Source organism: Aquila chrysaetos, chromosome 11, assembly GCF_900496995.4.
Source record: "Aquila chrysaetos chrysaetos chromosome 11, bAquChr1.4, whole genome shotgun sequence".
NCBI classification, from domain to species: Eukaryota; Metazoa; Chordata; class Aves; order Accipitriformes; family Accipitridae; genus Aquila; species Aquila chrysaetos.
This window is the reverse complement of record NC_044014.1, coordinates 13518727-13545926: the sequence shown is the minus strand read 5'-3', so window position 1 is coordinate 13545926 and position 27200 is coordinate 13518727. Positions and strand designations below refer to the sequence as shown.

At 42.5% G+C, this 27200-nt stretch overlaps 1 protein-coding gene across 1 annotated transcript in view; it reads left to right on the top strand.

The window, feature by feature from the left end:
- SORCS3 (sortilin related VPS10 domain containing receptor 3) overlaps window positions 1–27200 on the top strand; it is a 238111-nt gene that overhangs the window by 156271 nt on the left and 54640 nt on the right. Inside the window, exons 8-14 of the mRNA XM_030030909.2 lie at window positions 7733–7822; window positions 10516–10695; window positions 12497–12643; window positions 13115–13217; window positions 17514–17590; window positions 17699–17790; window positions 22465–22572. Coding sequence (XP_029886769.1) covers window positions 7733–7822; window positions 10516–10695; window positions 12497–12643; window positions 13115–13217; window positions 17514–17590; window positions 17699–17790; window positions 22465–22572 — 797 coding nt within the window. The remainder of the gene's footprint in view (window positions 1–7732; window positions 7823–10515; window positions 10696–12496; window positions 12644–13114; window positions 13218–17513; window positions 17591–17698; window positions 17791–22464; window positions 22573–27200) is intronic.

Sequence of the window (27200 nt, the reverse complement as noted above, 5' to 3'; positions counted from 1 at the left end):
TGTGGCTCGGACTTTCAGCACTTTCCATGGCTGTGACAAAGCTACTGGGCATGGAAGACTCCTCTGAGATTTAGAAGCTGATACCTGGTTTGAATTTGGGGGTGATGCCTGTTTTCTCCAGCAGGCCAAACGTCTTTGGAGATGAACGCTCTCAGATCTGCCTTTGGCTGGTTGTCTTACCACATAAGGACAAGGAACGACACCTGCAAGCTCTGACTGAAAAGGGCTGGCTGTTTGCTTCAGACCTTGCTCCATTTCCACTTTAAATGGGAAGTTCTTTGCACCATTAACCAGAGAGGCATGCTGAGAGGCAGTACATTATCACTTTCCAAGGCCTTTAAAGAGTGGGAACGTGGGTGCCCCTTCCCTTTTCCACTCCCATGGCATAATTTATCAAGGTGCTTAACTGCAGGCTGAAATTCATAAAAGGGTCTTGTCTCTCACCTGGCTCCTCCTGCCACTTCTCCTCTTGGGAAGCTTTCTTGGCAGCTTTCTATGCCGTTTCATTTGTGATTCAGTCTCCTGGGAACTGCACAGCTCTCTCTTGACTCCAGATTCCCTTAGGTCAGGTTGTCGTGGGACATATGATAGTCCCATGTCCAAAAAGCTGAGCTGCTCTGGTGATTGCCCTTTTTTTTTGTGGTCGATATGATGAAGGAAGAAAGGGGTGTGTGGGGAGCTAGGAAGAGAGAAGAGAGTCTTGGCTGTGGTTTATAATCCTCCTGAATGTGGTGGGGTCTGTGGTGTTACCATTTAGGAGCAGGGGATGGTGGTTACTCGCAGCTTGCACATGCAGCAGTGTGGGAGCAGCTGCAGTTCTTACAGATGGCAGGAATTCCATGTGGAAAGTGAAAAGTTTAAGTCAAAATGCTCTTCTTTGATACTGATCATGTGTCTGGCTCTTCCTCACCCTCTGAAGCAATTTTGCACTTAGAAGACTTTTGCTTAACTGAGAGAGTTGCACAGCAGGGAAGCATCTCAGTCTGCTCACTAGCATGAGTGAGAACGAGCAAACCCAGAATTTCTTCAGATGTTGTTGTGTGGTGCAGCTAAGCCGGACTCTTACAATACACATCCAAATAGTTCCTCTGTCTCAGAGGAGCAAACGTGTCTGCCAAAAGCTGTTGAACCAGTTCAGTCTTCTTTTGCATCAGAAAGTCTCCTTAAAACATATGCAGATGTCAGTATTCACCCACAATCACTGATAGCTTTGTACAGAACCTATGGATAATATTGCCTTTTTTGGATGCCTGGAGTCTCATCAGAGTGTGTCCAAAAAATTTCAGCTGAAGTCTTTTGATGGAAAATGGCTTTGTAGAAATGCTTTTTTTTTTTTTTAATCAGAATCAAATTCTGTTTTTATCAAAGTGGATATATTTATGAGAAGGTTTTTTTTCAGGCTCAGTAAAAAGAAAAATATTTATTATTCATAGCCTTAGAACTGGGGTGGGGGGACATTTCTCTTTAAGGTTTTATAAAGGGGAAAAAAAAGTTCCTAATTCTATAACTAAATAAGTCTGAGCTTAGCTCAGAGAAGTAGTTTATTATTATTACCAGTTGTAACTGTGGTTGTTTAGGAAAACTTGGAAGTGCTTATGTTTGGTAGGACATGAGTGTATGTTTCAAGTTTATTGGGTATTTAAGGCTAGCCTAAATGAGCATATTTGCTGAATGGAAGTCAGTTATCAGGTGAGTAGACTTCACCCAGCAGTCACACCTGAGATTGTGCCAATTCATACAGATTCCTGACCTCCATTCTCAAGCTGTCAATTTAAATACTTAAATAAGTAGTAAATTTCCCCAGGAATAAAGAAAAGGATTTTTTTTTTGTATTTTTGTTTTTTGCTAATGTGAAACTTCTCAGCAGTGAAACAAGATAGGAGGGGAGAAATTAAACTTTGATTTCCCAGTCTAGAGCCTTCTCTTTATTTTCATAGAAGCTAAATACACCATGTTCAAATATAAATTTCTTTCCTCCATTTTTTAACTAGGAGCCAAAGGTCTTAACAGAAATCAATCCATGCAATTTATTTTTAACTTCACCCTGCTTAGCTACGATTGATTTTTATCTTTGCGTTCGATGGTAGATAAAACGGCTTGGCGGGACAATGGAGCACTCTCCAACTTGTAGGGTTTGGTCTTTGAGTCTTTTATTGAAGAAATCATTAAAAGCTTATTATGAAACTAATAGTATGAAGACGTTTAAATGATGAACACGATTACACCTGTTTTACTGGTGAATAATGCCTGCTACAGCTGATCTTCTCTTGCCCCTATTTAAAATGCTGGACAGCACTCCAGTGGGAGAAATTAATCCATACAGATAAAAGAAAGTGCATCCCAGGTGGTAGTTAAAAGCTCTTCTTAAAGCAAGACAGGCAGTAAATAGTTAGCTACTTCCCTATTCACTGCTGGGTGCTTTCCATCCATTTCTAGCAGTGTTTCATCTTTGCTGTGCCAAATATCAGATTCGGAACTTGAACCTAAAAATCTGTTGATAAAATTAATATTTTCATTTATGTATTTATTTATATTTATTTTATTTCTAGGGCTTCTTGTGCTGTACTTTCTTTTACCACTCCCTCCCCTCCCCTCATGTTGTCTGATTTATCAGCACTGTCTGCAGCTGAAGATGTAAAGGATTACTGTGGCAGACTAATAAGTTTCCTCTGAAATCCTTCAAAAGGAGATTTAATGTGTACAATTACACTCCTCTCTTAAGTTGGTTTCTGTGTAAGTAATGTGCATTTGCAGCTCTAATGTGGCTCATGTTTTGGTGTAACCTTGCACATTTTCTGCAGGAGTTGCTTTTAAAACAAATCCAATATTTTCACTCAAGATTACTTTGTCCTATAGCTGTGCCATCATAGTGCTGAGGGGAGAGGGAAGTGAACAGGGACTGGGCCAGTATAATAAACGTTTCTTTGTCTTAGCAAATTTTCACTGATGGGTCTGACACTAAAAAGTGGCATGTTTTCAAAGCCTGCTGAATTTACCAGGCAGCTTGAGGGTGCTTTGCGCACAGAAACACTAATCCGTATGTCTCTGCAGCATGCTCAGGTAATTGCATATTGCTTTAATGGCTGCGCAGAAGGTATGATATTAATGAAAACCACAGGGAGAGAATTCAGACTAGATGGTACCTATCATGATGTGATTTATGCTGGGGCAGTGGAGAACCTCAGTACACAGAAATATCCAGAAGATGGTTTATCCTGGCCCTGGTGGATAATCAAGAAGGAAGAACATTACACTAGGTTCATGCAGATGTGTTCTTCCTCATCTTCTGAATCTCTTGTGACTGGCATTGGGGTTAGGCTTGGGAGAGGAGGCACAACTTTTCAATCCTCACGTTGGCAAACCTGTGCAAGGCCTAGACAGTAGCTGGCTCTGAAGAACACCAAAATCCCTCACTAAAGGTGTGAGTGGAGCAGCCTGCCTGATTAACTTGTCATCATTCCTTCATGCTTTAATCCACAACCTGATTTATGAGATTTTATGCCCCTGAGAAGGAGAAAGGGTAACTAAAGTTAAAGCAGCGAGGAGGGATGCCAGGGCACCCTATGGAGGTGGAGAACACAGATCTGGGATGCCATTACAATACTGACACAGTGTTTCTCAACTTTTGACTTCTACCAACTCATTTTATGTTAATGGGAAGGAGGAAACTCTACAAGCAGAGGACATCACCTCAGAAAAAAAGTGAGGGGTTTATTGAAAATAACATCAACTATGTACTATCAACTACTTACTATCGACAAAGAAGTTTAAAACTTGGTTCTGTAATGGACTGTCTCACCACTTACTATGCTTGAAGTGGGAGGTAAATTACAGGAATCACAAACGTCTAAACATGTCTGGTCATTGTGGGTTGACCTGTGCTATTACCAATTCTCTTTTGCTTTGAACATTATCAACAGTGTAAAAAGCAGATGACCTGTTCCAATAACTGTGCAGGGCAAATGATTGTTATCATTGTAAACCACCCAGGCTAACAAGCTAGGTAGAAAAGAGCCCTTTGTTCCCTTTTAGCCATTAGCTTAGGAAGCGTCTGATACCTGCACGCTGTCAGCATCAGTGCATGTTCCTTTACGCTTTCTGCGAGTTCTTTGATCAGCAGGAGGCAGATGGAGTCTTGCTTAGCCCAGGGTCATTTCAGAAATTTAGCAGTTCCATATTTGTTACATCAATACCTGCCTTACATTGGAAATTACAGGTCCCAGCATCAGCTAGCCAAGAAGATGAGAATGAAGCCTGGTACACTGTGGTCTACAGTTCCTGACATCGTCTAATGTGTCTGTACATTCTGGGACCTCATAACTCATTCTGCTTGCTTTCCAAGCTCTTTTAGGTGGCACGTGTTTTTTTGGTGAAGATGAACATCTATCTAAGAAAAAAAAGAGAAACAAAACCTGCCCTTAAAGAACCATATTCAGTCATTAACATGAGAATTGGCTTAGTGTTTCTAGATATGTCACAGAAATTATGGAGATGAATAGATTCCATGACAGATTTTCTCTAATTCTCTGCAGCCTTGTGAACATATTTGTTGTCTTCCATGTTTGATGCACTCTGTCCCATTGGAGGTCAGGAGGGAGTATGAGCCAGCATACTAAAACTTTCAGGGCCTTTAAAGAGAAGCTTCTTGTGTTTCTGTTCCTAAGTGTCAACTGATGTAAGTGAGACCAGACTTTTGTCTTGAAACAAAATGTGGAGGTATTAAAGAAAAGTAGTAGACCATGAGTGGAAGGAGGAAGAAACATAGGTTAGGAAAGACAGATGTGTTTAATGACAAACACATTTGTCCAAAGGAATAATTTCCACTGGCCAGAAGCCCAATTAAACACATAAAATAGAAATCCAGAAAAACAGATTAACGAACCAGCCATTAGCAAAGGAGGAGGAAAAAGACAAACCCAGCTAATTCTGTACAGAGGATGACAGATGAGCTCACAGCAAATAATTGGGTGACATTCATCAAATGTGAACTAAAAGGAGGCATTAGAGGGCAAAACACTATCATAATCTCTGGGATTTACAGTGTTGGAGAGTTTGCTCATATGAAAAGGAAAAGTTCATCAAAATAAATTTAGTTGGGCCTTCCAAAATTCATTCTCTACCACAGTGCTTGCCAAAACTTTATTGAAGGCTTGATCATTTTTTGGAACTGTTATAACTGTGCATGTAAATCATGCAAAGATGAGGTCCTGGCTGGGAAAAGCTTCACACAACTCCTGCCAACAGAATTGTGGGTGGCTTCATATTAACTGGCTCAGAAAGACCATAGACCACAAAGATTTCTGTTTCTAAACCTTTGTCAAGGTGACCTAGTCCAGGTAGAGGACTGAAAGGAAGTTTAGCTAATGCATAGTGAAATTGAACAGTGTTTGAATCCTACCTTTTTGCCTTAAAAACCAGACAAACAAACAAACCAAAAATCCAAACAAAAACCCTCTAGGTACCAGTTTGCCATGGCATAAAGCCAAAAAAACGATGTAAAATCTTTTGAGTGTGGAAGACTTGGAGTAGATCCTGTCTTGGCACAGAGGGGGGAATTTGATCACCCCTTGATATTTCTGCCACTCTATGTTCATGTGATTAACTTGAAGATTGTTGGACTGTTCCCAATGTTAATTAGTCATCACAGCATTTGCAATGTATGCAAATATTCATGTCTGCATCTTAAAGATGAGTTGATGACCATGTCTCAGCCCATCAGAAGAGGTGGATATTGAACCCAGGGTCCTTACCAAGTAGTCACTGGACACATTCAGTCCTATCTGGACTCTGCTACAAATAATGATTTGGTGTTGAAATCATGAGTGCTGTAAAATGAGTTCATGTGGCAGAGTTACATCATTTGAGAATTTGGATCTTCCACTGGAGGTCAGAAATATCACCAAGAGGGGATATTTAAATATTCCCTGTGCTATATGGGTAATATGACCTAGAAGTGCGGGATCCTTTGGGCAACTCCTGTACAGCTGATAGAGAGATACAATTACTGCAAACATGAATTTTTATCTTTGAGTTGGACTGAATCAACTGCATAGTCTGTGTTCTCCTGTGAAAACTTGATTTTGATGTGGTAGTATTAGATGGGAAAGATACCCTTCAGAAATAACACTCACAACCCTTTCACCATCCTCACAGCTGGAGAGCAGGACCCCAGAATGCTACTGTGCCAGTCCACAGTGCACTTTATATGAAGTGAGAGTCAAACGACTCCTGTTCTCTCCCTGTCTCTGCCACTGGCTTGTTTTGAAACCATAGGCAAAACACTTTAGATTTTCATGTCTGTGTTTTCCCTTGACTTTAGCCATATGTTGTCTGTATAGAGTTTGTTTTCTGTGTTATGGGTCATTCTTCTGCCTTCTTGTGCAATGTGTGGTATAATGGTGGTTGTTTTTTTCTTTTGGGAGCGCTAAATGCAGCTATGATAACATTACAAGTAATAATGGGAAACAAGCAAAAGGGGAAGTCTTAGTGTAGAAGCCTGTCTTATTTCTAAACCTTCCTTTCTTTGCAGTTCTTCAAACTGTCAATAGAAAAGCCTTATCTTGAGTTGATTAGATATCAAATTTCACGACCAGTAATATTGTGTCCTTTGAATGGCAGCTTCTCTAGGGAAGAAAGCCACTATCTAGAGGTGATATCACTGCTGAGAATATAATTGATGCTATAGCAATATTCCTTGTAAGCTCATTCTGAAATATCACTGTCAGATGAAAGGAAGTATATCTAGGAGAGAATCTAGGACCTTTCTGTTAGCTTTATTGGCAACTTAAGAAGCCAGCAAATGACATTCCATATAATAGAGAAGTGCTTTGTGTATTGTTCTATCTTAAAACCTGCAAGACTGCCAAAACAGCAGAATATAGGAAATTCACCGATGTAAGCCTTGCTGCAGCCAGGCCTGAAATGTTGCCAGAAAGAACAACCACAGCAAGGGTAAGTGACTAGTGACAGGTTTAAAATCCCATATTTTATAAATTATCAGGGCTAGATCTCATCGATGCATGGCATTTATGTGTAGCCTTTACAGCTCGCTCAGTTCATAAAACCACAGATTTGGACGTCTATCAGTTCCCCCCCCCCATCCTTGTTCAGAGATAGTATGATTTCAGAGAAATCAGTTTTCTAGTGACATGGCATCTAAGAGCTTAGCCCCAGCTTTCCAAGAGCGCATTCATTGCATTTACTGTTTGCATTAAATGGTGCTAGTGTGGATCTCTGCTGTTAGTCACTGTAAAAGGTTGTTGGAAGACAACCCTGGCCCCAAGGGACTTATAGTGCAAACACACAAGGCTGGGAAGCAGCAGAGGAAAGAGGTATTATCTCCTTCTTACAGGAGAGGAACAGAAGCACAGAGACTTTAAATTACTTGCCCAAGGTAGTTGAGCTGGAACCATGTGATGAAACCAGATCATCTTCTTTCCCCACTCAAGACCTTAAACTTTATACGCACTTTTCCCTTTTTCCTGAGATGTTAAAATCATGCTGGATTTGAAGCATGAGAGACAAAATGGAAAGTTCAATAGCATAGCTTAAATAAATAATGCTCCAGCGCTCTCAAGCCTGGGATTTCTTTGGAGTTATACAGATGCTTTTAGGGACAGCTGTGCAGGTCATAGAAAAGATATCTGAAAGAAAGGTTGTTAAACCCTCTTAGAGGTGTCAGCATAGGGTGTCTTGGAAAGGTCATCACTCACTCTCTTTGGTGTTTCCACAGGTGACAGCTGGGGGAAGAGCAAATTACTATGTGTCATACAGACGAGAGCCTTTCGCACAGATTAAATTGCCCAAATACTCTCTTCCTAAGGTGAGTGCACCATTTATGAACACAGACATGTAATATCTTGAATAGCATAGCCTGCCCAGTGGTGAAGCACCTCGGTGGGGTACCTCTCTGGGGAGCTCCATTTGTTGTGCTGCTTGAATGATCTTTCTTAAATATGGATTTGGGATCTTTACCTCTCTCTCCCTTTGATTAGTGAGCATTTCAGGAAGAGCAGTTTCATTTTTCCTCTGTAAAGAGCAAATGGGAATGAAAAGATACCTCAGAAAATAGAGCTCAAACCAACTTCTCCTTGACCAGAGTTCTATGAACACCTTTCCCCAGTCTTACTCTGTTCTCTATTAATGATTTTTCTGTAAGCCTGGCTGTGACACTGAGGGTCCTGGAGAATGGTTAGGATGCTAAGCACTACTGCAGTCTCCATACAGTGAGAGAAGCACAGGCTACAGCAGCTCCACTGTCCCCATCCTATGGCAGGACATTGCCAAGAAGTCATGGAGGTGGAGTTGGCTCCCTAAAAGTTGTGTTTTATTGATGCTTTGGACACACAGAACCACTCTGTGATGCTGCTTAGGAGGTGACTGAGATGGCCTAAGATTAACACGGACTGGCAAAGCTGGGAGGGAGGGAAGTTAGTACGTCTCATATAACTCTGCCTGGATTTACGTTCTTAGGCCTGAGCTTTCTACCAGACCAAATGGTGCAAGCCTCAGCAAGGAGAATATGTTCCTGGAATTATACTCAAATTCCATAGTGTAGTCATTGCCTGGGATTGTGTAGAACAGAAGGGACCAACCTTTCCAGTGCCTTGGCTGGATACAAGTTTCTGGATAGCCTGATGGGCAGCTGAGACCACTGCTGCTCTTTGGAGCCTCAGAATGGCTGTTGAGGGTACTGTCATAGAGGGCTGATAATCAACAGTAATGGCCTTCCCCTTCCTTCCACAAGTGAAAATTTTGGTGGGATAATTGTAAGACCGTTGGCTAGATTTGCTTTGTGGGCTGGATCTCCCCTTCTGATTGCCTGTGGGGTATCTGCAGTCTAGCAGATAAGCATATTTGCTTTAACTTGTACTGGAAAACTTAAGAGTTGTGAGAAATTTGCATCTCAAACTCCTAATATTGCACTTCAACTTCTTCCCATTTGGGTTGATCACAGTCCATAATGTATTGACACCTGTATAGCACAGATATAGTTTCTTTTGTTTGTCATTCCATGGTGGTGGAATGACACGGTTTGTAGCCGTGTAGAAGAGGCTTGTTTATGCTGCCCTTAGTCACTAGAACATTTTTGCTGTACAGTAATAACTATCCTGTCAGCTGTAGATTAATGAACTCTGCTGGAGTTGTACGTATGTGAGGCTGGCAATAGGGTAATGCAATATTTCCACTGCAAGTGGTCAAAACAGATTGAAGTCATTGGGTGTTTTGCTCTATTTTCACACTGCTGGAATAGGTTGGGTATGTACTTAATCTTTAAGGAATTAGAGCTGTTGGGCAAGAACAAACTTCCTGATTTAGTCTTCCTTCAGGGAAATGGGAAACCTCCCACTGATTGCACTCACTGGGACAGAATTAGGCCCTCAAATGTTTTTTCTCCCCATCCTATGCTGATAGGCTATGTTAGGTCTATTAGAAATAGCCCCATCTAATCAACCCCAACTTTTCATCTAGATACCTCACACAGAAGATTAAGTTGCCTCCTAGGAAGGATGGGGATATTGAGCTGATCTTCCCCCAGATATTCTTCCCCCAAATCAGGTCGCTCCGTCCTTTGGGAGACTTCCAGAATTATGGTTTCTTGATGCAGAAACAGTGCAAGAAATTAATCAAGGCTCCTTGGCACCCTGGGGAAATTTTAAATAGATACAAATAGATAAATGAAGTCCCACATAATCACAGTGATTTTGCTTCTAGCTGAACCAGTGTTAGTTTTTTCAACAACGGTGGCAAGGATGAAGTGCTTCAATACTCATCATCACCCTGGAAATAATTTCCATGAACCTGCTTTAAAAGAATACTGAGAAAATGCACTGTCCGGTCCCTTTGATATTAAAACTAAAGAGGGAAACCCTTGCTGGACCTTCATATCTTGGTCAGCAGCAGGAATCCAACAAAGGTTAGTGGGTGGTTTATTTGATAGCCTGTATGTAGTGGGATAATAGATCTCAGACAAGCTCTCAATAGAAAACTATGTTATTAAAGATCACTACCAGCATTAGCTCAAACTGATCCCTATACCTCAGCTTCAAATAAATGTGAACTCCCAGTTTTTTTGAAACTGGTTCTTTACCAGTTGGAAGCACAAGCCCGTTAGTTCAGCATGTGGATGGAAATTGTCACTGCTTTTAGCCTGGTGCTATACCATGCTTAGTGACTATAAGGACTCCAGGCTCCAAGGTTGTGAATCTTCCACGAGTGATAAAACTGACTTTCAAATTTATAAATAAAAAATGAAACTGGATGAAATTCCTTGAAGCTACCAAAAATGAAGAAAGCAAAAACCCTTCGCCCAGCTGGTGATCATTAAAAAAATGAAATGCAGAAAAGTCACAATGGTGGTAATTTATTGGCTTGCTCTAACAGAAAATTGTTTAACATACCTATAATTCATGCTCCATCTCCATTCTTTCATAAGTCATAGTAATTACTACATGTCCCAAAGGGCAAAGAAATAAAGAGATACTCAGTAATAGGCCTTTTGTCTTCTTTTAACAGGACATGCATATTATCAGCACCGATGAGAATCAGGTGTTTGCAGCTGTTCAAGAGTGGAACCAGAACGATACGTACAACCTGTATATCTCAGACACCCGAGGGGTGTACTTCACCCTGGCCTTGGAAAATGTGAAAAGCAGTCGAGGACTGGAGGGGAATATCATCATTGACCTTTATGAGGTATGCAGTAAAGGTCACCCTACAAGGAAGAGCAACTGCTTGCTAGTTCAAGCAAGTGTAAATCTCTTACTGACCTTCCAGGATCTTAATTTGTTTTGGGATCAGCCCAGAGGCATTTACTGGATTTGATGCTGAGCCAACGCATGTAGGAATAGATGCAGTACATTCTGCTATAGGTGTGACAACTGGTTGTTTTCAAGACAATGACTGGTTAGCTATGTGGCATTTCCAAAAGGGAAAACCGTTATCTTTCTCATCCTAACGTCGAAGTCTAGAGAAGCTCTCAAAATACTGTTTTTCCCCTGCGACAGCTAGAGACACCTGCTCACAGGCAGGGAATGTGGATTCCACTTTTGTGAGCACTGAGCAGTTTTTGAATTATAAGCAAAAGTTTATAGGTGCCATTTGCCCAGAGATAACTGCTGGATAACTTCTACCCTGAATCATCTTCCATTCTCATTCTTCTGTCAGGCCTTTCAGCCTTGGCCAACAGCAGTCCCTTCAGAGTACTTTTTCCAGTTCCTGGTTTCTTCAGAGCGTTCTGGTTTTGGTGTGTCTAAACTCATTGGATGGAAGATCTGCTGAAATTCAGGGATCAGTGCTTTGCCAGCAACAACCAACCAGTAATACTAATAGTAATGGTTGCAGGCTGACTTCTACTGTTAGGTGGAGAAATGTTTTTGCAGTTACATGTAGAAGTTAGGATTATACATTTATTTATTTCAGCCAGAATAATGCCCATTTAACATCATCATCAATTTGTTTACAAAAATCCAGGTAGGTTAAGGCAATGAGAGAAAACTCACAAATAACGCATGGGTCAGTGTGAAGGGCAGGGTTTACATTTTATTTTCACCTAGTTAAATGTATTTTCCTGCCTCTGAAAAAAAGATATATTTCTGTGTTGTGATGAACCACCTAAAATAAACATGCATCATCTCCCATTCCTGGGCAAACTCTGTGTTTCCCAGCTGTGTATCATAGACTCTTTACTGTTAAATGCTGATAGAGATTTTCACAGGGTCATTGAAAGGGTAGTGTCACTCAGGGGGCTTTAGAGTAGAAGGATTTACATCCTGGCTGTTGCCAGGAAGGTGCGAATTTGCAGCAAGTTCCTTCTTCCTGTCTCACTTTCACAGCTGTGCAGCAGAGACCAGACTCAACACAAAATCTTCTTGGGGAAATTTTGACAGGACCATATTCTGCTGGAATGGGTTCTGCTGACAAAAATCAAAACATTTGGAACAACTGGGTTGATTTTGACAGAATTTGGGAGTGGAAGGAAAGTGAAGAAATCAAGTTTGCAAAACATCAGTGTTTCAGCATATTCAGGATATCAATCTTTTGTGTAAAAGGAAAAAAAGACCAACACAGAAGGATCCCACGCTGCTTCTGTTATGACCTGCTATCTCCCATGTTATGACAATCTGGGGAGGGAGTGGGGCAGACCACATCCTCAAACTCACAGAGCTCATCTGGGACATGGTGCATGCTGTACCTTCAAGCCCATCATCAGCCTGCCTGCAAGCACTCAAGGATATCCCAAAGTGGGCTGTTTCCTGGGGATTTGCTCTGTGAACATCCTTGTCTCTTTCTTCCAGAGAGAGAGACTGCACGAGGCCTTTCAGCTCTGCAGGCATCATCAAGATGTGCTTGTAATGCCATTCAGAGTCTTCTAAGGCTGGATTGAGATGACTTTATTGCTTTTTCAGAGACCTTCCTTTCCTGAGAGTGCTTAGATGGGCCTCACTTTTGGCCTGTTCTTCCGATGTATTTTTTCATCTCTCTCCATTTTTCCTAGGTAGCAGGGATCAAAGGCATATTCCTGGCTAACAGGAAGATAGATGACCAAATCAAGACTTTCATTACCTACAACAAGGGCAGAGACTGGCGTTTGCTGCAGGCACCAGACACCGATGTAAGAGGGGATCCTATAGTTTGCCAGCTGGTGAGTGGCAGACCTTTTCCAAAGCACAACTGACTCTTTCAGAGCTGCTTATTTTAGTCACTGGGTTAACAAAACTCTCCCTAGTTTTTTCTGTGTTAAGTGAATTGAGCAGATTTTTTTTCTATAGCTTCATAGATTTTAAGGGAAAATTCTGTCCCTCTTTCTTGAGCTTTTTTATGGAACCTAGGTCAGAATAAGAAAGTTTCTGGGAAAAAGTGCTCTAGATCAGGTTGTTGGTAAAAACAAGTGCAGACATGCTTGTAATGCAGTGCTCCTGCTTCTCTTGCTCTCAGCTACTTTTATGATCATTATTCAGAAAATGAACATATGCTGCTATTTGTAACAGTGCTAAGAGCAGAGGGGTCATTTTCAGAAGCATCGGAGCATCTGTGTGCAGTCGCCAAGGGTTCCTCTGGTATTTAACTTGTTGCATATTAAAGCTTCTGCCTTTTGTTTGTTTCCTGTCAACAGCCCTTTTGCTCATTGCACTTACATCTGCAACTCTCGGAGAATCCGTATACTTCGGGAAGCATTTCCAGCAAAGAGACAGCTCCTGGGCTGCTGGTGGCAACAGGTAAGAACATAAGTGCTTCTCACCACTCACACATGCCTCACTGGGAGCCTGAGAGTATATGAGATGTTTTCTGTTGGTGTAAAAGCTTTCAGCTCTGTTTCAGCAAGTGCTGAGCTAATTCACATGAACTCCTGTTTGCTAGGAGAAGTCATGTGGGCCCCGACTTCAAAAAAGGTAATGCCTGTCAGGTATTTGTTGCTCTACAATAACCCATATGCAGGTCTAAGCCCACACCTGCAAGGGATCATTACCAACTGGCATTACTAACTCCTCTCACTTGACATCATTACAACCACTGATGTAGGTGTCTACCTGTTTGCTGGAGTTACCATGAATGAGAATAGGGCATATAATCATGGCTATGCTCTTAGGAGGTGTCAATACATTCCACCTTTTGAGTAGCAAGCACAGAGTTGTCACAAAGCCTGTCAGGTGAAGCCTGGACCTCATGAGTGCCTGTCTTGTGCATGGCACCTACTTTCAACACTGTATTGCTCCAAGGCTAGCAGCACTTCATCAACTCTGCATGGGTCATTCTTGTCGTGGGTTGTTCTGCAAAATAGTGCTTTGGCAGGTGGTGATGTTTTAATGGTGACCTGCTGCTACAGTGCTTCACGGTGGCAATGGCTGACCCACTGTAACTAATCTGACAACCGTCACAGGCCCTGTGTGCACACAGCGTGCAGCCTGATCAGGATGGACGGAGCTACCAACCACCCTCAGAACTCACACAGCTCTGTGGGAGCTGCTGGGCTAACAAAGTGCTTTCTGAATGGCTGGTGCTATTGAAAGTTGGCCTCTGAAGCATATAGGCTGTCCTACCTTTTCACAGGGAGGCTCCTACCTATGCTCAATATGTCCAAATACTTGACCGTTCTTTCTAAGGCTCAGTTTATCTCCTTTGTCCTGTTCAGCCTAGCAGTGTCTTGCAAGTGTGTCATGTTAGCATATTGCCCATATGAATTTACACTCTTTCTTCCCACCATTTCCATTCTCATGTCCTTCTGTGCTTCCATGTGTCTGCCAGACTAACCCAGAACCTGAGAGACGGGTTCCCTTCATGACATTTATATCTCAACAAGGGAAACACCATGTGATTTCCAGTTCACTGATCCAGGCCAAATGGGGTGAGATAATTTGGTTTAAACCTCCAGATCTTCCTATGAATAGCCAAGTGGAGTCATCACTCCTGGCAGGTCACACTTGCTAGATGGATGCTTAGGAGCGAGTCCTACTCATGATGCTGTGATTGCAGAGGCTTTTTTCTTTAACCTTTTAGGAAGCAAATAGAGGCAGCAGGACAGTGAGATTCTAGGCATTGATCTAAACTGTCAGTAAATGAGGTTCTTTTTAAGCTGCCAGTGCATGGGATGAATGCTTTCCCCAGTCTAACAATTAACCTTTAGAAGGTAGAATATAATTTCTGCCTTACTGCTTTGTACCATAAAAAGCTTAACCTGTTGGGAATATACACATCTGTTTCCACTAACCAGTTTCACAACAACGGGAATGTCTCACCATGTTGGCAAATGTGTTCCAGGATAAGCATTGCCACTTATTCTCACAGGCATTGGCTGCTCAAACACTCTGTGTTTTACTTTGATTTACAGTGGTACATTTCCAGCAATGATTGGAAACTCGGACTCTTGATATGAGGACAGAGGTTGGATTCTTGCAAAGGGAAGAATTATGGTTTAGTATCTAATTGTACAGCTGCCAAATCCTCTTGACTTGTTTGGGAGTTAGTTACGTTTGGTGAAGGTTGAATCCATGTAGCTGAAAGAAACTAGATGGAGAGAATGAAGAAAATAATGGAACAGGTTTGCACAGGAAAACAGACAGAAAGAATTGATAGCAACAGGATCTCACATTTTTACTCTCTTTCCTTGCCACAACCTGGAAATCCCTGTTTGGAAAGTTGGTTTTCCAGTTTTGATATTTAAAATATGATGATACAAAACTTAAGTTTCTGCCTTTAAGTCAGTTTCTAATTCTTGAGGACTTCCACTCATGATAAAACACTGGGCTAAACAGACCTTTGGACTGACACAGTAGATTTATCCTCATGAACCTGGGTGTCCCTATAGACTGTCCTTCTGTATGGTTGCCTGCGGCAGGTTTTCCTTGTATCTTCATCTAAAGCAGTTGGTCACTCTTGCTGGTGTCAGGGAAGAAGATTAGGTAGTTGGACAGTGTGACATTTCCTACATTGTGAGCACTGGTGGAAAAGCCTTTCTTGAATTGTCCTGCCTCCCTGAGCCAGGAATTTTATTTTTTGAAACAGCATTGTCACAACAACGTGGCTAGTTGGATTCCATGATGGTGACAGGAGAGAGTCAACCTGCATCTGGGTTTTAATTTCTCATTTTTCAGCATTAGATGTCAGAAATTTAATTAATATTTTCATTAGTGTGTTTTTATTATGCTCTTGTTGGTGCTACAGATGTGTAAGATTGCCACCTCTCCCTTTGCTATTTTTGAAGAAAAAATATTAGTTCTCCCTTCCTTCCATGGAAATTACACCTGCTTTAAAAACAGTCTTATTTGGAAGGTGTAAGAGTGGCTCACTGGGTAAAGAATTCATGGGCTTTGAATAAAGAAGTCATGGGTTTGACCACAATATGGTGGCTGGGGGCCATTATCATTGGGAGGCCTTCTGATGGAGTATCTGTCAGTGTTACATCCGCCTCCTTCCTATGGGACAGATGTTTACACCACCAGAATCCCCCCTAGCACTGATTGAAGGTACTGTTGACAAACTAGCAGAAAAAACAATTCCTGGGTGACTGGGCTAGCTTTTCCCTGAACTACTGGGTTCTTAGGAAGTGGGGAGATGAGAACAAATTAATTTAGAGAAGACCTGCATTGTTCAGTGAGCCTGGTGGCAATTTTAACTCTGGAAGCAGAAGCAAGATGCTGACCTTAGGGCAGTGTGGGGAATAAGCTAATAAGGTTTATTCAGAGCTTCTGCAAGTTTTTCAGATATTGGGCATCTCTCTCTTGCAACTATTGGTAGATGCTCAGAGATTCCAGAGGGCTGGGGGTTTAGTCCAAGTGCATTATTTTCTCTGTATTAAGGTTTATCGCTGCAAGATTTGAGGTTCTCTCTGCTGTCTCAGATGAGGGACCTTGGAAAAAACCCTGTTTAAAGCTCTGACGTAGTGTCTCCAAATGGCATTCTGCTGTGCTTTCTCTATATATGGTTGAGGTTGATGTTTGAGCTTTTCTTTGCATTGCTTTGATGTGTGGCATATCCATTCCCTAAAGCATGGCGAAGGCACAGTAGTTGACCCTATAAGGCTGTCAGCAGAACAGTTTCCAGCATAATGGAAATTACAAGATCAAAATTAAGAACTGTACCAAGTAACCAGTAAGTTTAAACTCACAATTTGGGACAGCTAGGTCAATGCGAATAATCAACATTGTCTAGAATGCTGTTCAGTCTGGTTTCTACCTCTCTGCTGCAAAGTCATTTGACCACCTTAATTCTCTGAACCGTTTTTGCCCCCAGGTGAAGTTCATACCTAAACGAACAAGATTTCCTTCAAGTGGAACTTACGTTTCATTACATCACAGTCCTCATTAATTGCAAACCATTTGTAAACCTAGGAAGAAGCTTTGTTTATTTGACTGCAGGTTCTGAGATCAGTTATGTGTTTGAGCATTTTGACAGAATCTTGAGTAGACTTTCTAGCCCCATAATCATGGGCTTCACTGGGGCCTTGGTTTCACCTTTAAACTCAGCTGTATGAGTAACTTCCCTTTGGATGCTCTCTCTTACACGAGAAGTAGAGACAGAGGTAATTACCTTACCCTTGACAAAGACTGACACATCACAGAGATGCAACTCACCAGCCAGAGCACAAAGACTACAAGTTCAGAGAAAAATGTGTACAGAATGAAATATCTGGAGGCTGGGGACAGTGGCCACTATTCTGCTGCCATTCTGATGATTTGTAGGCACCAAATGGGCATGGGGTTTCATACACAGATTTTTGAGTAAGTAGGTCCTTGCCTAGAGTAAGCCTGCCTTTAGTGGCTTGCAGTTGTGAGCAGTGCTATCTGTTGGAAAAATAAGCTGATAATACTATTTCTCCCCAGTGCCAATTTTCAAATGGCACAGCTCTTGTAAATGAATGTTGCCACCTGACCATGGTGGTGTTTTTAGATCAGAATAGAATCAAGAACAGCAAAAAAACACTGGTCAGGCCAAGTAATTTTGGTTTCTTGGAAAATGGAAAAATGCAGTTCTATGTTCATCCATACAAGAATGTCTGACACTTGTTTGTGGTGCAGGTAATATTGGCTCTGAGCTTTCCTACACTGATGTTGGCGTGTTCATCTCTGCTGATGGTGGAAATTCCTGGAGACAGGTACGTTTTGCAAAGCGAAGGAGAGCATGGAGCCTTTTGCTATTATTCTTCTGAGTCTTCCCTTCCCAGTGCGGTGGAGCACTCATGCAGTACCTAATTTGTTTGCAGATCTTCGAGGAGGAATACAACGTGTGGTTTCTGGACTGGGGAGGGGCACTAGTGGCCATGAAACACACGTCAGTGCCCATCCGGCACATGTGGTAAGGAAACTTGTTACTCTGAGAAGGTTTCCTGATCGGGATAAGCTGACAGTTGTGCTAATATCTCTTGCATTGCCTGGTCAACATCTGCTAGTGTCTACAAAATGAGCAAATGAGATCATTCTTATCTGCCTTCTATGGTCATTTAGGTTTTGTTGATTAGTATAATGGTTATTGTACCATTTTATAACTATAATGGCTATATCCATAATCATACACATACATGAATTACTCTTTGCACTAGTAATGTACTGTGAGAATTCAGGTGGGGTTTCTTTCCCACAGACACATATATACTGAGTAAGAAGTCATCCTTTGTGCTTCAGGTATTTCTGAGAGGACGTGTCCCTCACTTCCACTTTTGTTTACAGAATTTAGTATTAAACTGGCAAGACAGATAAAGGGAGGGAGAGGAGAGGGCAGTAGGTGTTGATAAGGACAATAGAGATATGTCGCTAACATCGCTGTCTCCTATAGGATTCCGCTATCAATTTCCAGAGATACTGTGGTGGCAACTGAATAGAGTTAGAGGTGGAATAGGGCAAACTGATTTCTCAGTTGAAGATACTGTTTTGCTAGAAATGGGCTATAACAGTCTAAACACTAACGGTATTTTTCAAAATTATCCTCTCCTTAGCCTTTACCACTCTCACTCCTGCACCAGCTAAGCATTGGAGAGAGGCATTCTGAAATTCAGAACCAACCTTTTTTACAGAAAATGTGTGTATTAGCATCACCTTCAGTCTCTGGTCTTGAGTGAAAGAGGGGCATGGCTATTGGACTGACCTACCCAGCTTCTAATGCTGTTTAGAAATTAATTAGTTAGAAATAGCCTTCAGAGACAGGATTTGTGTTCCTGTCTGCAAGATTGAGTCATCTCTCAGCTTGATGGTGTTAAGCACATGTCTGTCTCATGCTTTTCATGCAGAACAGGAAATGTGGCCTTCAGTCAAATAGAAGAAGAAAGCAATGGTGTTTGGCAGCAGTGATGAGGTGTTAAGGTCTCCTCTACCTGAGTCATTATTGTACAAAATCCTTCAGTTAAATTACAGTCATTCAGAAGCTGGAGACCTCAAGACAGGCTGTCTTTACCCATCACAAACTAATGTTCCAGAGATGTGCCTTAAGAACATTAATAGCTACTTTTTCAATATGAAAACCTTTTGGACTTTCCAGACTTTTCCTGACCTGACAGATAACTCTGGGATAACTGCAACATAGATTTCTATTAAAGTTTGAATATGTTGCATTTGAGCACATTTCTTTACCACCTGAGCTAAATAAATGACTACTTTAGTTTTGGTGTGATAGTGGATTGTTAACCAGAGGATGTATTGGCTCATATTCCTAAGGATTTGTAATTTTTCTAGGATAGGGGAACCAAGTGTTGTCTAAGAGGTCTGTGCCTCCATGTGGGATTAAAAGCAATTTATTATATGCAAAATGAGGGTTGCGACCTTCGTCTTGCTTTCTAGTGTTCAGGAAACAGGTTGTTTGTTTTATCATAAACAAGCTTTTTGCAGTCATAACTTAATATATGTAGCTGTGCTGAGTCAGGGCCAGGGCTTAGTCTAGGCCAGCATGCTCTTGCCACAGCCTCCATAACTGGACATATAGAGGAGAGTATTAACAGGGCAGACCCATAATGATGCTTCAGCAGACTCCAGCTTTCTGTCTGTAGTTAGAATGTGGTGTTGTGTGACTAGAAACATTTGCCTCTGATAGGTAACTCACTAGTCATGACTCTATCTGAAGTGCCCTCAGGAAAGAGGACATCAAGACCATGTTGAAGTCTTTAGACCAAACCAAGACAATAAGCCAAGACAGGAGAAGTGTGTGTTAGCCAAGGGTATGTGTCACCAGCAGTAGGTACATCAGGCTGTGGCAAGTTGAGCTCTGGAAGAGTGAAAGGTGAGCCACTTATTGAAAGAGCTGTAAGTCATGTATTAACCATTTATTACTATACCAGGTGTAACTGTTTTAATGGTGTCTTACCTTGTGAAGGCATTCTGAACGTAAAAAGCACATTACATACAAGTGCCTTAGATGTTGGGAAAGACTTGGTCACAGGTTGACTTTCCATAGGAGCTGAGAGCCCGGTTCACTTTTGCTTTGCAGAGGTTCCTTTCAGATGTTCTCCCTTTCTACTAAGTCTCATGAAATGGCATGTGCACTACTATGAGTGCCCCACCTGCTCTATTAAATGAGTAGTGATTTAGAGCTGTTATCGATAAGCTCCAACAGGTTTCCTCCAAAATTGTACCCTTAGGGGCTTTGGAATTTGCTTCATATTGCCTCAGTAGGCACCTGTTTTATGGGCAGGAGTGGAATAGATTAAAGGGTACATGTATATCTATTAGTTCTCAGGCTGAGACATTGTACAATAAGTTTCATCCTGGAGAAAAGAGGGGCGGATAATTGAAAAGCCAAGAGAACTTTAGCTAAGCTAATGAAGCATGCTGTTCCCCAGAAATTGAAATGCTATTTAGATAGATAAGCATGCAAGTAGAACAGCATACAAATGCACAGGTGTATGGGTAGATACATACATTTAAATAAATAGATTTAGGGCAGATAAGCTTTTTGTATGCTGTTGTACTCCCAGCTTTCAGTCTTTGGTCTATAGTTAGCTTCCTATTCTGGCAGATGTGCATTGTGAGTCAGGTGAAGGTGTTTTGCTCGGTGCTGTGGGAGGCAGATACTTAGGGAATGGTGACTGAAAGCCTTGGCTTTCCACACTAGAGATCCGAGGTTGGTGTAACCCATTGTTTGTAATACATATTACACTGGCCTCCTGATCCTTTGGTGGCATCTCAGATAGTGTCCCTGATGCTACCTACTTGGAGTGGGGAGGATTCAGTTTCCAGAAAGACCCTCTCAGACAAATCCAGGTGCTCAGATGCATGTGCGCGTGCACACACACGCATCCCCCCCAGCTTTCCTCGCTTGGAAAATAAGGCAAACATTTTGAAGCTCACTTTAAAATAAGAAATGTTTCCTACTATTCAAAGAAGTTGTTTGTGCCATGATTGTCTCTTTGGTAATGTCCATCAAGAGTAATCTGTCAGCCTTCACAGCCCAGGTACCTTGCAGAATTACAGAGAGCTCTGTGATGACCCTGCCGGTAGAGGATCAAATAATTTTATAGCCAATAAGCCTTTGCGCTTCTCTCTTTGTTCTTCCTTTGCTGGTGTGATTTGGAGCTGAAATTCTGGGCAGAAATTGTACGGGAGCGTTTGTGTGGAGAGTCTGGGGGCAGAGAGAAACTTGGTTGCTTTCAGAACTGTTCGTGGGCAGCAGTTCTGGGATCTGGCTGCTGGCAGCCTGCAGGTTGCCTGTCTTTCCTGCCGCAGTAGCAGCTCGGTGTGCACACCCTTCTCTGGCTGTTTTCTGTGCTGTTGTGGGCACAGGCCATCCGGGCGATGTGGGCGCTGGCGGCTCCCCGGGGCCTGGGAAGCCGGGATCCCACCGAGGTCCCCGGGACAGCAGGGCAGGACCTCGTAGCCAGCGCCCATCCGACCACCCCAGCCAGGAGCAGGGCAGCCAGGGGCAGCCCTAGCCCTGGGCATCGGGCAGCTCACTGGGGACAGGGACGGGCCGAGGCCAGGCTGGGACGTCAGCCTGCGGGTCAGCCCCGTGGCCGGGCAGGGCTGCGGCAGAGCTGGGGCCTCGCGCTCCTGTGGTGTCCATGGGGCTCCTGGGCCGTGGATGGGGTGGGGGGAGGCCGTGAGGGAGGCTGGGAAGGGGCACTAAGGCAGAGGCCACCAGGGTCCTGACCCAGTCTGTCTGCTGGTGTGGTCAGTTAGACTGTTCATTCACTTATTTCTTTGCAGTTGCCAGACACAGAGAGGTTGCCGGGGTGTAGCTGAGAGCAGGGTTTTCTAACCCTCCTCTGCTAATCTAAAAGTCTGTTGTACTAACTCTAATTCAACCGAGACCCTGTCAGCTGGGTTAGGTTACACGTGCTTTTTGATAAAAACAGAAAGTAAGGCGCATGGTAGTTGTGGGGAGGGACAGATGATCAAAAGCCACTGAATTACTCTGGCTTGTCACTGACAGTGTGAACACTCTCAGCTTCTAAGAAGGGAAATGCCTTAATTTTAACCAGCATACAACTTTGCTTTACAACTCTAACAGGAAAGAGCACCCAGACTAACCACCGACTGTGGCTCAGTTTGGCCTCCTTCCTTCACCTCTCTGTAAAAATGGAGACAACCTCTGAGATGGCATGCAGAGAAGTATCACTACGGCCAGAGAGATTGTAGCTTATGCCATATGGCATCGATACACACATGGGTCGAAACGTCCCGTGGTGTTGACAGCAATTTTCATGCGTTCAGGCCAGGACTGCTTATGCTCTGTGTGATGCCTCATGCCAGGTGCTATTGCAGATCCAGAAACAGGACTTGGCAATGCCCCTTGATCTCTTGAGGTCTGATGTACAGCTGGATCAAGTATATCCGTGTCCTTATTGCCAGTGTTTATGCTTTCTAAGGCTTTGATCTTTCAAAGTACACCAAGAGCATGAATTAGTGGGCTGGGAAATGGCAAAGATTGGTGCTTGTCTATAAATCTAGCTGCTGGAGCTTGCAGACCTTAGCCAACATTTAATTGCTGCAGTTGTTCTAGAGTAAGTCTTTTTATGTGTATAAATCTTGTCTGCTTCTATCCCAGGGTGAGTTTTGATGAGGGAAGATCCTGGAGTAGATACAGTTTCACATCAACACCACTTTTTGTGGATGGATCCCTTGTAGACCCTGGCATAGAGACCCAGATAATGACGTAAGTATAGCAGCTCTTAACTTTTTAAAAATGCGGTGGCAGAAGGGGTGCATGGAGGTCTCCAAGTGCATGGTGAGCCTCATGATGTGCAGCGCAGCATTGTGTAGCTACACGTGTAGTGTTGCATGAAGGCGTGGTGCTGTTTTGTGTTTTTTGCTAATGGTCACAGACCCAGGTGAGGTGTCCATGCATCATGTGGCAAACAGATGATGGAGCCAAACTCTTCCCAGTAGTGGCAGGGGGTATAACAAGGAGAGATGGTCCCAAGGTGTAGCTTGGGAGTTCAGATAGGACAGCAGCTAAATCCGCTTCTCTGGGGAGCGGTGTAGCCCTGGTCAGGTTACAGAGAAGTTGTGGTGTCACCATCCCTGGAAGTTTTCAAGCCTTGGCTAGATGAAGACACATCTGCCCTGATCTATAGTTGGTGACAGTCTGTCTTGGAGTAAGAGCTTGGACTAGTGATATCCTGAGGTCCCTTCTCATAAATACTGCTGAGATTGTGTTCCTTGGATCTGATGGCCCAGGGACTGCAGTGCTCTTCAGAAGCCAGAGATCTGTATGCTTGCACCTAATGTCAGTTCAGTGCTTGCTCCAGTTGTGCAGCTTGACTGTCTTTTGAGATTGCTGCTGGGTATGAATATCCACAAACCTCATTGCTTGCTCTCCACATTCTGTGCTGTACATCTGGTTTGAGCTCAAGTTAAAGGTGTTCTCAGTGTGCATATGCAGAGCTGAGCTCAGAATAACCTTCCTGGTCTGGGGCATAGTATGCTATGATTCACCCATACCATGGAGTGAAGAGCCTGGGCTGGCATTGAAGGTGCTTGGACCTTCCTCCTCCCAGGAGTGCTGAAGCACTGGGTAGGGCTGGTTGAATCGGTGGAGTAATATTGGCCCAAGAATAGGCCAAGATCTGAGTTTAACAACCAGGGAAGAGAGAAAACTTTTTAAGTTCAAAGGCATTTTCAGAGTCATCCAACGTCTTGCACAAAGCAGATCAGAGCATTCTGCTCTGGGATTCTGAACAAAGCAAGGACTAGATGCACAGCCTTCATTGCCTGCAGAGATGCCTTCATACCTGTATTTTCTCTGAGCTGGCTGGAACAGCTTTCTGAAACGGATCAGAAAGCAAGGTGGCTAAGATGCATTAGACTGAGGCACACCTGCGAAGCATATTTGCAGTGGCATGAAGGAGTGCCTTTGGTTAATAACATCAGACACTGTTGCAGCACTCCAGCTCGGGGCAGGAGATATACCTAAATTTCACATTGCAGTCGGTTTGCTTTTCCTGCTTTCTGCACCTGAAGTTCCTGCAGATTTTCACTACTTGTAAGAGAAATGAGATTCAGGCCCAGTATATTTTCTTCTAGGCTTCAGTCCATCTGCCTACTTACGTGGCAGAAATGTGTAGGTGGATCTCATTGCTGGTGTCACAGGTAGTGACAGACTGAGAGTAGACTGCTGGGTATGCTTGTCATCACTTTCTGAGGGAGCTTGGATCAGATAACTGTTGTGTGTCTTAGGCATTTCTGCTAGTGATTTGAATTTATTCCAACTGGGTTGCGTGATTTGTGTTGGTATGCCTTTCAAAAACCAGACCTACATCAGTCTTACACAAACAAAAGTGACTACGTGGTGAGGAGCGGTCTGTACTTGCAGTTGAGATCACCTTAGCTGCAAGAAAGGTGCTGGGGGAAAATCCTCTTCTGGCAAAGGGTCATTTGAGCTGGCTTCTTTGCCATCTATGCCGTGACAGAAGTGTGTTTGTGCTGTAGTCTTAGCAGGATCAGGAAGGTATAGCCAGCTCCTGTATAGCCCATCTATATCTCCTGTGCTAAAGTGTCCTAGGAAGGCCAGGCTAAGTAATTATGGTTATCCTTTATGCCTACAAAGCATAGGAGTGGCACTCTTGAGTTTGTTTCCCAAACAATGCTGGGGCAGAATGAGGCAGCCTCTGTGTCTATGTCACAGACAGCTGTTGAGATTTTATTGGAGTAGAGCTGGTATCACTTCTGGTAGGGTTGCTAGTTTTTCCTTTACTACAAACCCATGCCTTGACTTTGGATTTTTCTTCATAAAAGTGGAATACTTGTTTGTGTAGAAGAATATATCTGTGCATCTGCTGCCTTGCTATCTGCAAATATTGTCCCTGTTTTTGCAAAGAGCAAAACACAACAGTATGAGATATACCTGTGAGCCTTTTCACAAGACTTCTGTGAGCATCCTGTTGGGGAAATATACACCAATCCCCAGCTAAAGATTAGAGCCTGCATTCTGTTCACTCCATGCATTTTTCTCTAAATGCAACAATAATGTGTCACTTTCTGTGTTGGTTAATATGGTGTTTTTCTGTGAAATTCTTTGTGCAATGCGCAATGTGTATCACTGTCCAACAACACACACATGCAGAGACAGATCTGAGCTCAAATAAATCTGCACATCAGCACCTTCATTGAAATCAATGGAGCTAATCAGTTTCAACTAGCTGTGGATTTAGCCCATTTACTTTATAAATCAATGCAGTTTTCTTTTGAGATGAAAGATGCATTTTAAATCTAAGGTTATTGTTACTTATATCTCTGTAGTCTTCTGATGGAGAATGTAGGAAGTGAGTTATCTTGCTGAATATTGTGTATCAGCTTTGTTAAGAGCTGACTTTTTCTTCTGAAATCTTTGCAGGCATATTATTATTATTATTGCTATTGTTATTGGCATAGTTTTTATTATTACTGTCACCATTAGTAATTTTTAAAATTGTTCGTAATAGTCTGTAAAAGCCATACAAAGAACTTTCACATGAAACTTGCCATAAATGTTTAGAGAAATTCCTATCCAAAGCGTTAAAGGAACTGAGGAGGAAAGAGCCCATTTTTAAAGCCTGTATGAAAGCCATTTCTATGCAGATCACTTAAGTATTTCTCACAATGAGAATTTTAGTGAACGCATGTATAAGGGCAGTGTAGGATCATGTGGAGCTTGTGGAAGCTTTGGCTGAGAAGAAATCAATGCCTTTCTATTGCTACTGGCCATACTCTGAACCAAGACAACACATGGTGGTTAGAGGTACATGGAATTTGTGTTTGTGAGTAGAAATCCCAATGATTTCAAGAAGCTGATGAGAGGAGCACAACGGTTTGGGATTAGCATCCCGCAGCTGACGATGGGATCAGTTGGAGCTCTTAGAGTAGAAGCAGGGCTGAGGCAGAGAGACCAAGACTGTGCTCATATTTGTGTACTGCCAAACTGGGTAGGTTAGTGCCTTTTTAAGATTTGTTTTTCGTCCTGGAAAATGCAAAATATTTCATCTAGTAGTCTTGTCTGATTCCTGTTAGGGAAAATTTCTTCCATTGATTTGCATCAAAGTGGTCTGTGTTCAACTACTTCAAAAAATAATATTCTGAGGGGAATGTGTATTACATAGTCATTATACTCCAACTATTATTAACATATTGCATTATTAACAATATTATTATTATACTATCTTATTAAAATCAGTAGATCAGTAGAATGACTATTATTCCCAACCTTCATTTTGTGGCACATCCTGTGAGGGGCTCTCGGGGCTGTAGGAAGCAGCAACAGTTTTAGCACAGAATTTCATACCACTTCCTGGCTGTTATGTGAGCAGTTGCAGTATCTGTCTGGATTGTATGAGCATCCTAGGCTTTTTGGACCTTCTGTGCTTTGTGCTGTGTATATATGCCCTAAGACAGTCCTAAGGAACTTACCAGTATGGTAAAATCTGTAGATTTGCATGTAGGGGCATTATATGATTCTGAATTTCTTAGTGTACTTTGAAGTGGGAACTGCTTTTAGTGGGGAATTGGGCAAGATCTCTTGCAGAGGTCTGTTCCAACTGAAATTATTCTATGATTTTGTTATTTCGTACGGCTATAAGGGTGCAGGAATGATTTATTTCCTTACAAGCATAGCTGAGCGGGCTCTGCTAAGAATGTAGTTTTGTGACACACAGGGAAGTACCACAAGACTGTGAGCTGGTCTAACTTGGAGCTACTGCCTAACCAAGATGAATCCACTCTCCCTCCATTCCTGGCTGATCATCCACTTCTGCAGTTCCTTTTGCTGTTGTTTTGACATTCATCTCATCTGACAAGATGGTCAGTTCAGCTCCCTTAGTGTCACAGCACTTCGAGAGATACGTACCAAAGCACATTGCAGTGTTTGGTGCAAGAGTGAGGAAAGCAGCTGCAGAAAACAAAGGGTCCTTTAGGGAAATAACTCAAATGCCTAATGGCAATGGGTTAGGCATGTTCTTAGGTAACCCAGTAAGTGCCTGGAAAGCACTAGTCTTTTTGAAATCTATGATTTTCTAACTTCTGTCCTGTAGCCCTCACTGCCGACTAGTGTATCTTTTAATGATTTCATGTTCTAATGGGTCAGATATAACATTTCTGTGTTGACAAGCCATAGGCACAGCATGTTACTTGCCTGAGGTTGTCCACCAAGGGAGAGGAATCAGATTGTATTCCCCTTCTAGTCAATTGTGATATATCCAAACAGAAGCAGTATTTGCTCGAGAGATGTGCTAGTCCGTACCATTCAAATCAGAGACAAGATGTTTTTGTGGGTACAGAGAAGGTCTTTATATTGTTCCAGCTCTGACTCAT